This window comes from Rutidosis leptorrhynchoides, chromosome 7 (genome assembly GCF_046630445.1).
Source record: "Rutidosis leptorrhynchoides isolate AG116_Rl617_1_P2 chromosome 7, CSIRO_AGI_Rlap_v1, whole genome shotgun sequence".
NCBI classification, from domain to species: Eukaryota; Viridiplantae; Streptophyta; class Magnoliopsida; order Asterales; family Asteraceae; genus Rutidosis; species Rutidosis leptorrhynchoides.
In genome coordinates this window covers 172,990,059-173,002,649 of record NC_092339.1, presented here as the reverse complement: position 1 = coordinate 173,002,649, position 12,591 = coordinate 172,990,059, and the positions used below count along the sequence as shown (strand labels likewise).

The 12,591-nt window shown below is 30.2% G+C and overlaps 1 protein-coding gene across 1 annotated transcript; it reads right to left on the bottom strand.

Moving 5' to 3' along the window:
- Positions 1-679: 679 nt before the first annotated feature.
- On the bottom strand, positions 680-5,305 carry LOC139857809 (translocon-associated protein subunit alpha-like). Its single transcript, XM_071846648.1, has 8 exons — positions 5,149-5,305; positions 4,206-4,385; positions 4,034-4,084; positions 3,863-3,951; positions 3,626-3,703; positions 3,098-3,301; positions 1,165-1,236; positions 680-978 (listed from the first exon to the last, which is right to left on the bottom strand). The coding sequence occupies exons 1-8, from the start codon at positions 5,234-5,236 to the stop codon at positions 928-930; spliced, it is 813 nt and encodes a 270-aa protein (XP_071702749.1). The 5' UTR covers positions 5,237-5,305; the 3' UTR covers positions 680-927.
- Between the last annotated feature and the right edge of the window lie 7,286 nt (positions 5,306-12,591).

The window sequence follows — 12,591 nt, the reverse complement described above, 5'->3', positions numbered from 1 at the left end:
TTTTTAAATAAAAAAAAATAAAAAAAATGACAGTGACTAAAACACCAAAAATGGCAAATCACAGGGACTATTTAGGCAATTTTGTCTATCATTTATATTCTTCAATCATATCATATCATATATCAAACATTATTGTTAATGCAATAACAAAACCCCCAAATAATATTATAAAATATAAAAATATAAAAAATAGAAATAAGAATACAAATAAATTTACCTTGGGATAATCTTGTACTTAACCAATACTTCACTACACTGATCGAGACACTATCCTCTATTGAGACGATCATGTACTTAACAAATACTTCACTACACTAATCGGAATACTGCCCGTAAGTGTGAACTCGTCATAGTATAAATTTATAAATATAAATTTAAAGGTTGATTCTACCCACAACGACGACACACGTAAGATAGTCATTCGCTTTTTAAAGCAACTGCACGTTTTAAAAATAGTACAATCGTAAGAAAAAAGAAATCAGAAGTACAATTTTCAAAAACAAGTCTTCCCCTTTTTATGCAACATTTTTGGAAACAAAAATAGCTTTTTTTCTATTTTCCCTTCAACAAAAAGGTTTTTCGCTAGAAGAAAAATATTGGCTGTGCCTTGTGTAGAACTTAAACAATGCCTGAAGATTTGGCAAGAGATACAAAATGATAACGAGTAATCCCCTTGAGATGTAGTACAGATTAGACACGTTTTTAACCCTCCTCAATATTCATATAACAAATATAAACCGTAAACTGCAAAACCACAGCTAGTATTCATTAGAAAAAATGGCAAAATTAAAATTGCAATAACATAAAACACTAACAATAAAACAAATGTCAGTATGGCTAGCTATAACTTAAGGAAAACGAGATTTCTGGCTCATCCTACAACAGAGTTTTCATTTACCCTCAACATCGGTTACAAAAATCTCATCTCTACTTCTTCTTTTTCAATTTGTTTGACTGTGATTGAGTATAAGCAGTTCCCTGTTGACATAACAAATTCTTGATTAGCAAAAATTGGACTTCCATTAAATTTACTCTATAATGTCATTCATGTCTAACACAATCGTTTATAGCATTTCATCTTATTCAGAGAAATAACTATAATTTTAACAGATGTATATGGAAAAAAAGTTTGAATCATTGAGAAAGGAAAAGGGAAATTCAAACCTTCAGCCACTCGTCCATGGATGCATCAACAGTTCGGGTTCCAACTTCCACCTTTGTAACCTTCTTGGTTTTCTGAACCAACACCATGACAGTTTAGTAATTTTACCAAGTAACAATGTTGATGAAAATCGACCAACAAATTCCCTTTAAAAATTTAATTACAAGTCATTAGTCGGGGTTAGTCAGACGGGACCTTGTAAGGACTAGTCGGCCTAGACGGGGCCAATTCGGCCATTGAACAATTTTGACTTTGACCAATTTTGACCTCTTTTGACAGATTTTGATCGAATAAATTCATCTTTCAGTCAATAAATCCAACTTTGACCGACTAAATGCAACTTTTGACCTATTTTGACCCGTTAACCAACATTGACCAGCAGAGTTTGACTGACTTGAACCTTGTCATGTTGGACATCAATATTTGGTTTGAAACCGTTTAAACCGAATACCGAATCGAAATCAAACCGGAGAAAACCAAACCAAATTTAAAAATGATTTTCGGATCGAGCAGAACCGAAAACCTAATTCAGATTCGGTTTTCAGTTTTGAAAATTCTGAATTTGGTTAACCGAAAAACTGAATATACAACCGAATTCAATTTATATAATGATAAATAAATATATTAAATATTTAATAATATTTAAATATTTGATAACTTTTCAAGTCAAATTTTGTTTAATTCAGATTTCGAATCCTATGGAATCTATAACTTCATATTTTTCCTAGTTTCTTTCACTCGTTTTGAAACTGTAACCATTGCAAGTCGACTTTTTTGTTTAAGTCAATATATGTGTGTATGTATGTTGCATAAAGAAAATTTATGTACTTCCTTGCAACATTTTTTTATTGAATAACTATATACTATGACCAGTGTTGTAAATCTCCCGAGATCTCCTCGAGATCTCCTCCGAGATCTCGTTTTTAGAAGACAACCGAGACGAGATGTTCATCTCCCGAGATTTCTCGGTCAACGGGGTCAAACTTAGTCAAAGCCACGATTTCTTAGATTTTCTTGCCAATTTGTAAGATTTTCTTGTAAAATTCTTAATTTATAAGATTTTCTCGCTCATTTCTCGGATATTTTTATAAAATCTCGTAAAAACGTATATAAATATACATATATTTATGTTTTTATGTATACTTTTATTAAAAAGACTATAAGTCAACGTAAGTCAACGTCCGAGATCTCCCCGAGATTATTCCGAGATGCCGAGATCTCCCTAAAAAGTCCAAACGAGATCTCCCCGAGATCCGAATTCTCCAACCTTGACTATGACTAAGATAGAGATAGTTTTAATCTCTTGGTTATTGATTTTGTTTATTATCTTGATATAATATGTGTTGTATTATGATATTCCATAAGCTTATTATATTTTGTTAATTTGTATATACATTCAATCATGTATATTAGTTCAGTATGATACTTTACTAAGTTAGTACTGTAATGTTTGTTCATCTCGCGGGGAAAAAGTAACAAATTGATTTCGAAAGTTGAATTCGGCTTGAGGTTCAGTTTTAACCGAAACCGAACCGAATTCAAATTCGGTTTCGGTTTCGATTTTGATATTTGGATTCGGTTTCGGTTTTGTTTTAAAAGTTAGAAAACCGAGGAAACAGGACCGATAAACCGAAAACTAAACCGGCGAACACCCGTACATAGACTTAGTCGGACTATCCCAAAATCTGATAAGTCTGTGGACTATTTGGCCGACATTTACAACATTGTTAAAATGTAGATTTAACATTTGCTAGCAAAGTGTCATGTAAAAAAGATTGTAGCATATGTATATGTATATTAATTAAAAATCAATGAGAAGAAATAGGAAGGGAAGTGGTATTCGAACTCTCGGTAGTTATACGCATAACTATTCTATATATACCTACATTTATTCAATTCTAAGTAAGAATTAGAACACAGGTTCGTTAGTTTTACCTTGGAAAGCAATTGCAGCTGAGTGCGGACCCACAAACCAAGAAGCACAAGAAGAGCAAGCCCAAGGGAAACAAGGAAGACTGTCTCAACACTAATAAAGCCACCAGCTTCACTAACTTCAATTGTGCCATTATAAAAGGTATTCTGGTATGGTACTTGGTCAATCTCATACACTATTGTCCCAACAAGATCAAATGTTCCAGGCTGCAAGCAAAATACAAATGTTTATCTCATAAACTATTGTTCCAACAAAAGAACAAAGGGCCATTGGCATAGCAGTATGTGAGAAGCCCTTCAACCAACAAGTTGGGTGTTCGAGTCTCATTGGACACAGTTTGTACATGTGTGTGAATTGTACACATCAGTGGGATAACTTGTAGGTTTACATTAATATAAAAGATCTGTGTTTTCATAATTTACGAAGCAATATAATGGGACTAATGTGATGATTGATTTATGATGGCTAATCATCACTTTTGTACGAATGTGGAAGACCCTGTATATTAAAGTAAAGCATTAAAATTCTACCTGTAAGAATTTGCTAACAGCAAAGACATAGGGAAAAGTAGCTTGAACTGAAGCAGGAACAGATGCATCATTAAAAGCCTGGCGACATAAAGAAACACAAATCATACCAAAACGTTTGTAGCATTTACATAGTTACCAACAGATAAATCTATTCATGTTGAGTAATTTTAATCATTTGCAGCTATAGGTTAAATCTCCACGTTCAAAAAAAAAAACTGGCATAGTAAGCTATATTACCACTGTAGACAGATTTTGGACCAACATCCGATGATCATATGGAAGATGAACACTAGCATGAACAGCAAGAACCTTCACGTTCTGCTCCCCTGTTCATCAACAAATAATAAGTAAAAACCAATTTCCTGAATGTTAATTTTACAACCAACACTATCAAGAAAAAAATGGTACCTTCATTTTTCATTCCAATTAATACTTCAGTTTCTTGCCCAGCAACAACCACTGCAGAAATAGAATTAAACAAATCCCTTAGATGGTAAATTTGATAACAAAAATTGTTATGCTTAAAAGAACCAAAAAATATTTGAATTTGCAAACGAGGAAACAACTTAAGTTCACCTACATTTCGCAGGGTTTTTAGGGAAAACACAGACTGTTTCCACACCAGGAGCCGGATTATAGTTCCCAAAACCGAAGTCCTGAGTATCATCCCCAACTATTCCAACATCTGCTCCTTCCTCAACAGTTTCAGCCACAAGTTCGGCATCGGCATCCGTGTCCAAATCAGACTGAGACCTAGCAACTACAGAGAAAAAAAAACAATTAATTCCCACAGCAATCCAAAAAGTATTATCATGCAGTATGATAACAAAGCAATCCAAAATCACTTATTTAAAGAACAAGGCTAAAATATATACTTTAAAAAACCTTTATACAAAACCACGCCGGCTTGCCTGAGTGGCTACCGAGTTGCCGAATGAAGCTCACCACCCGGGTTCAATTCCTGGTTATGCCAAATTGTTCAAAAAGGGAGTGTGACTAGAGGGGGCGCATAATGCGCAATTCACCCGATACCAGGTCTCGCGCTCGGGGTTTGATTACCCAAGGTTTTAGAAGAGCCAATGTGCTCGTTCATAAGAGAGTTTCCTCGCTTACCAAAAAAAAAAAAAAAAAACTTGACACAAGTAGCATGAATTTAATCCAATTTAATTTATTTTCTTTCAAGTAGAGAAAGTTAAGTGTAAATCGCTCATCAAAAGATGAATGCAACACATGTAATAAACAGAATTATATAGAAATCACTACATGCGTGCACTGATGCACAGAAAGGTAAACCTAAAATGATGATCGAAAGTCAACTGCATTCAAGAGGAATTACATGAGCTGAAAATAATCAATTACATAACAACTTAACACATCTACAAATACACAATAAATTGATTGAAACTGTAAGAATGATACATGTTTATCAATGCAGACACAAAAAATTAGTAAAAACTTGGAGCTTGATCTGAATCATGCGAAATGTTAAAATAAATCTAAGATCTGAGATGAGATTTAAGTACCTTGAAAGAAGAAAGAAGATGATAGAAGAAGAAGAAGAAGAAGAAGAAGAAGAAGAGTTAGGACGAAAAAAACCCTAATTTTCGCCATAATCGGATGTTTGATAAATCGGAAATAGGATTCAGCAGCGATACGATCCAGGTCGTTATGGATTATTATACATATATACTTGTACAGTTTTACAGGTGTGAAACGTATATGGCTAGAAAACAAAAATTAACATAAAAGGGAATGAATTACATAATTACATAAATTTTATTTTTCTTTGTACTATTAATAAAATTTAATTATTAATTATATATATTTATATTTATTTTTTATTATGATAATTTCTGTTCACATATAATCCAATTTACTACGAGTATTATTATTTGAACGATTATTAATCGTGTCAACCGCAAGTATCGATTTATTGGGAAATTGACTGCCACTCAGAGTCTAAATTGAACTTCAAACATGTTTAAAACTCATAGAAATTCGATTTTACCATTTTTGTGGTGTCTCATACTTTTTTTTCAACCTACTTTTTGGCTGGAGGTTCGTTCGGAAGCAATTTGTCTATCCATAAAACATTGAGAGGAAGAGAAACATTGGAGTGTTTCATTCTAGGTGAAGTGTTAGGACCCCGAAGTTGTATAGTGTTAATGTGAAATAAGCTTAAATGATGGTTCCTTAGAAGAGAGCTATATAAGGAACCTAAGTAGTCCTAATTAGATAGCCATTGCATTGTAACTGAGTTCTAGAAGCTGTGGAATCTAAATCTTATTGATTCTCTCTCATACCGAGTCTCCTTTACACTTACCGAATCTCATTCTAACTTGTCTTTTCTTCTAATCTCAACATGATCTGACCTATCATTTAGTATCAGAGCTTCCAGGGAGTGATATTACATCACTAGATCGATCCAGAGATTGAAGATTACAGAATCTGAGCACTCTCGGTATATTGAATCAGATTCGGTATAATCGAATCTGATAATCTGACGTTCAGATTCTTGTGATAAGTTCAGCGAAGGTGTATTAGGTTGATTAGAAAGAGTTTCAATCATCATTACAGCTTTTTAACATCAATTATGAAGAATCAAGTTGATTTTTAGAGTTCGTGGCTAAAACTCTCGGTATTCATCATTTCCAGCTTGATTCTGTAGTTTAGTAAAGGTTTGAGGTTTCAGTTGTGATCGTGAGGTGTTTAATCACATTTCTGACGGTTTAATTTCATTAATTCTTCAAGTTTTGAAGATTTGATCTACATTCGGTATCATAACTGCCATACCGAATCTGCTTCAAAGCTATTAATTCTCAATCAGTGTTGCAGATTGTGGTGTGTTTGTGATTCTATCACATTCGGTTTGGTCATACGCAGGTAATTGGTGTGATTTGAGAAAGGATTTGTTTGAATTCTAAGTTTTCATACTTAGACTCGGTATTGTCAACTGCTACAGTTGACATTCGGTATCTTTGATATTTTGTGTGATACTAACTTGTTTCCTTGTGCAGCAAGGTTACAGAATCTAATTCAAAGGAATTGAATTGTGTTTGAATTCAAATTCATACAGAATCTGATTACCGAGTCAGATACCGAATCAGAATCTCGGTATCACTTAATTCATTGGTTTTAAGTGTTCTCAGGCTACAAATCTTGTGGTTACCGAATCTATACTGAATCTGGGTGTGTTACTTGTATTTCTGACCAGTTTCTGAGACAGAATCTGATTTACCGAATCTGCTACAGTACAGAATCTGTACCGAATCTGCTACAGTACCGAATCAGATACCGAATCTGACATTTTTGTTAGATTGTTGTGATTTTTCATTCTAGATTTGTGTAATACCGAATCTTTACCGAATCTACCTCATTTTCAAGATGTCTACTCAAGATACTTTGATCATTGGATCAGATTCTCGTCCTCCAGTGTTGTTTGATGGCAAGTACACTCAGTGGCTTCACCGAATCACTCAGTACATAGACTATAAGTGTAGTGACCCGAACTTTTCCATGTTTATATATATTAATTGAGATTGATATTTACATGACTAAATGTTTCCAACGTGTTAAGCAATCAAACTTGTTAAGACTTGATTAATTGAAATAGGTTTCATATAGACAATTGACCACCTAAGTTGACCGGTGATTCACGAACGTTAAAACTTGTAAAAACTATACGATGACATATATATGGTTATATATATAGTTAACATGATTTTATTATAAGTAAGTATCTCATTAGGTGTTTTAACAATGAGTTATATACATAAAAATGAGACTATTAATTTAAGAAACTCGAAAACGATATATATAACGATTATCGTTATAACAACGTCTTACTAGGTACATATGAATCATATTAAGATATTGATACACTTGGTTAATTATGTTAAATTATAAGTAAATATATCATTAAGTGTATTAACAATGAACTACATATGTAAAAATAAGACTACTAACTTAATGATTTCGAAACGAGACATATATGTAACGATTATCGTTTTAACGACATTTAACTGTATATATATCATACTAAGATATATTATATATCATAATATCATGATAATATAACAATTTAACATCTCATTTGATATAATAAACAATGGGTTAACAACATTGAAAGGACCCGTTTATATACATCATAAACGATTCACAATAGTTGATTACATTGCGAGGTATTTGACCTTTATATGATACATTTTACAAACATTGCATTCGTTTTTAAAAGACAATCTTTCTTTACATCGAAAATTGACAGGCATGCATACCATTTCATAATATCCACTATCCAACTATAAATTGATTTAATAATAATCTTTGATGAACTCAATGACTCGAATGCAACGTTCTTCGAAATATGCTATGAAAGACTCCAAGTAATATCTTTAAAATGAGCAAATGCACCGCGGAAGATTTCTTTAACACCTGAGAATAAACATGCTTTAAAGTGTCAACCAAAAGGTTGGTGAGTTCATTAGTTTATCATAATCATTTATTTCCATCATTTTAATAGACCACAAGAATTTCATTTCCAGTACTCATAAATATACGTCCCATGCATAGAGACAAAAATAATCATTCATATGGTGAACACCTGGTAACCGACATTAACTAGATACATATAAGAATATCCCCTATCATTCCGGGATCCTCCTTCGGACATGATATAAATTTCGAAGTACTAAAGCATCCGGTACTTTGGATGGGGTTTGTTAGGCCCAATAGATCTATCTTTAGGATTCGCGTCAATTAGGGTGTCTGTTCCCTAATTCTTAGATTACCAGACTTTAATAAAAAGGGGCATATTCGATTTCGATAAGTCAACCATAGAATGTAGTTTCAATTACTTGTGTCTATTTCGTCAAACATTTATAAAAAGCGCATGTATTCTCAGTCCCAAAAATATAAAGGGTAAAAAGGCAAATGAAACTCACCATATTGTATTTCGTAGTAAAAATACATATAACGTCATTGAACAAGTGCAAGGTTAGTCTCGGATTCACGAACCTAAATTAATTATATATATTTATGTGTTGGTCAATATTTGTCTAACAAATTAGGTCAAGTCATAGTGTACCACAATCCTAATGCTCGAGACTAATATGCAAAAGTCAACAAAAGTAAATTTGACTCAAAATAATTTCTAAAAATCTATACATGATTAATATATAGTTTAAATATCGTTGTTTTATATTTTTAAATATTTTTAAAAGATTTATTAGAGTAAATAATATAATTTATTTATTAATAAATAAAATTTTATATTAAAGTTATATAATCAAATATACTTATATATATATATATATATATATATATATATATATATATATATATATATATATATATATATATATATATATATATATATATATATATATTAAGTAATAAAATTTATAGGGTTCATTTAATATCATAAAGATAATATGATAGGTATTATTAAAGTAAGTTATTACACGTAGTAAAATATGTCTGTATCATATATTTATTTGATAAAATAATATCTATAATGATAGTAAGTAAAAGTTGTATTATTTTATAATAATAATAATTATTATAAAAATATGAATATTTATAATTACTAAGATGACATTAGATAAAACGATAATTCTAATTATGATAACTTTAATATTTACGATAATTTTTAATATTATCTTTAAAATAATAATTCTATTTAAAATAATAATAATAATGATATTTTATAGTAACAATGACATTTCTATTAAAATGATAATTTTTGTTAAAATGATAGTTTTAATACTAACGATACTTTTAATAATAATAGTAATGATAAAAATAATAAGAACGATAATTTTATCTAAATCAATATCTTATAACATTTTAATTTCATCATGATACTCTTACCCATTATTTCCTAATCGTTTCGTTTAATAGCTTTTAATCGTCTTTTATATCGTGTTCATAATAATGATAATAATAGTAATCAAAATAATTAGGTGTTACAAATATTTGTTTTAATTACACTAATATTAATAATGATAGTTACTATAACATTATTAACGATAATACTAATAATTATCTTAATGATAATATAGTAATAATAATAATAACAATAACCATTTTTAAATAATGATATATATATTAATAATGATAATAATAATAATAATACCAATAATAATAATACCAATAATAATAATAATAATAATTGGATAATAATAATAATACTAATTATAACTTTAACGATAATAACGATAGTAATAATAAAAAAAATAACAATTTTTAATGATAAATCCCTTTTATTGATAAAGATAATAATAATGATAATAATAAGATAAAACTAGAACGACGATAAAAACGATGATAATAATAATCATTTTTAATAAAAATATCGAAAATTCAATTGATTATAACTTCTAATCCGTTCATCGAAACCATTCGATATCTAAAGGAAAAGTTCTTAATTTTTCGCTAGCTTTCCAAGGACATGCATATCTTATACCTTATCTCAACCGCAAGTGTAACTAATTCAACATTCAACCTAACCTGTCTAAGGGCAATATCAAAAGTACAAGCATGCATAATCCTAAATACTCGAGCACTAGTTAGGGATACACTATTAGTATGTAAAAGTTAAATTATGAGTACTCACGTATCAATATTGAGATTCAATATTGCAGGAAAGGTACATTGACGCAACGGAAATGATAAACCCTATATTGACCTCACGAGCATACCCATGAACCATACTCAATAACCTCCATAGCTATAACCCATAATTTCCTTAATCCTATCCCACTCGAAAAACAATTTCGAAATCACTCGGACAGCACTCCGTCGTAATATTTTATGTATACTAATAATATCTAGAAATAATACGGAGTAAATATATATATGTAAATCGATTGAGAGAGTTTAGAGAAAAATATTTTCAAGTTTATATGAAATATTGAAACCTATTGAATTCTATTTATAATAGATTTTTGAATTATTAAAGTGAATTATTAAAGTATGAATTATTAAAGTGAATTATTAAAGTATGAATTATTAAAGTGAATTATTAAAGTATGAATTATTAAAGTGAATTATTAAAGTATGAATTATTAAAGTGAATTATTAAAGTTAAAGTAAAGTAAAAATAAAGTAAAGGTAAAGTTTAAGTATAGTAAAAGTATAAAACTATGTACGTATAATACGCGTATAAATATATATAATATTAATTTAAATCGTTATATATATAAAATAAAATATAAATATCGTTATCTTTATCATACTAGTTAAGTAATGAGTTGTCAAAAGTGGTTCTAGATATTTATAAAAGTTATATAAGTTTTAATAATAAAGTTCTTTTTAAACTGAAAACGTTTTTGTACGTTTGAAACTAAATAGATCAATCGAGTCTTTATGAGATTCAATCTTCCACTATCCTTTGTCTAGTTCTCAATGATTGACAATTTGTTCTTATTTATAAATCACTTTACCATTTTCCGAATATTGTTAAAATGGAAAGATTTCTCAAATCAACGTGGGCCTTTCAACAGAGACTTGTAATCATAATTCAATATATCTGATAATTCAATCATTTGATCTTATCTTCTAATTCCATTGATAAACATTTTGAAACAGATACAATCATATAAAGTATTTAATATAATATTTTGTTTACGTTTCAAGTTATAATATATATACACATATATATATATATAATCATATTCGTTTAATGGTTCGTGAATCGTTGGAACTTGGTCGAGGTTGAATGAATGTATGAACATAGTTTAAAATTCTTGAAATTTAACTTAAAAAATATTGCTTATCGTGTCGGAAACATATAAAGATTAAAGTTTAAATTTGGTTGGAAATTTCCGGGTTGTCACAAACATTTAACAAGATCGTTAACCTAAAGGTTTCAAAACAACATTTACATGTAACGACTAACGATGACTTAACGACTCAGTTAAAATGTATATACATGTAGTGTTTTAATTGTATTCATACACTTTTGAAAGACTTCATTCATACACTTTTGAAAGACTTCAAGACACTTAACATGTGTGTGGCTGTTCTAGAAGAATGTTAGCTGTCCAAGGAAGATTCCCATTTCTCATTGAATGCTTTTATCATGGGAAGGAGCACTAACAAATGGCAGGCTTTTTACAGATTGTGTCCTTTATTCTTATTGGCTAATTTGTATTTGTTTGTCCTTTTTTGTCTCCATTTCCTTTTTATGTTTTGTTTTATTTAGAAAATAGCTGTTAAGCTTCTATTATAAATAGAGAGCTCTTGTAATTGTAAAACTTGGTTGATGATTGAATGAAAAGTTTGATAGAGCTTATCTATTTACAAAATCTCTGTGTCTTTACGAATCTTTGATTCCGGTGGCTAAGAGTGGTTTCTTTATCAGTGTTTGTGGTGTTACTTTATCAAACATTGTGGTGAAATCCAAATCTTCATATATGATATTATAGTTGTGGTGGAATCTTTATCAGCTGTAGTTGAAGATTTGGAGTGTTTCTAGATCTCTAATTGTGGTGGTATCTTTATCAATTTGGGGTTTAGATTCCTCTATCCTTGTGTTCTTATTTCAGAGTTTTATACTCTGTTTTTAGGGCTGTTACTGTTACAAATTTGGGGGTTTGTGTTCAGATCTGTTTAAGTGAAGAAAGCTTGTTCTAAATTGCGTTTTTAAAGTCATAATCACGCATCAAAGTGGTATCAGAGCTTAGGTTGTTCAAATCGAAGCTTTCTTATCATTTTTATTGTTGTTTCAGTTCATACTCTGTTTTAGAGCTGTTAAGCTTTATTTCAGATCTGGGTTTCTATTTGTTGCTAAAGGTCTATTTCAGATCTGATATTTGAAATGGCTGATATTCCAAGGAATATGACTCTTGAAGAAGCTCATAATCTTAGAAGAGATAGAGCTATTGAAGCTCTACAACATCAGATGGAAAGAATGGTTAACTTGTTGGAAGATGGTGTTCCAAGAAGAAATAGAGTTAGATCTGAAA

Excerpts from the sequence above, each read along its gene's own strand:
- LOC139857809 (XM_071846648.1), bottom strand. The coding sequence starts at position 5,236 with ATGGCGAAAATTAGGGTTTTTTTCGTCCTAACTCTTCTTCTTCTTCTT. Across the intron at positions 3,302-3,625 it reads CTGTTAGCAAATTCTTACAG|CCTGGAACATTTGATCTTGT; the intron begins GTAGAATTTTAA and ends TTTTGCTTGCAG. Across the intron at positions 979-1,164 it reads CCATGGACGAGTGGCTGAAG|GGAACTGCTTATACTCAATC; the intron begins GTTTGAATTTCC and ends TTATGTCAACAG.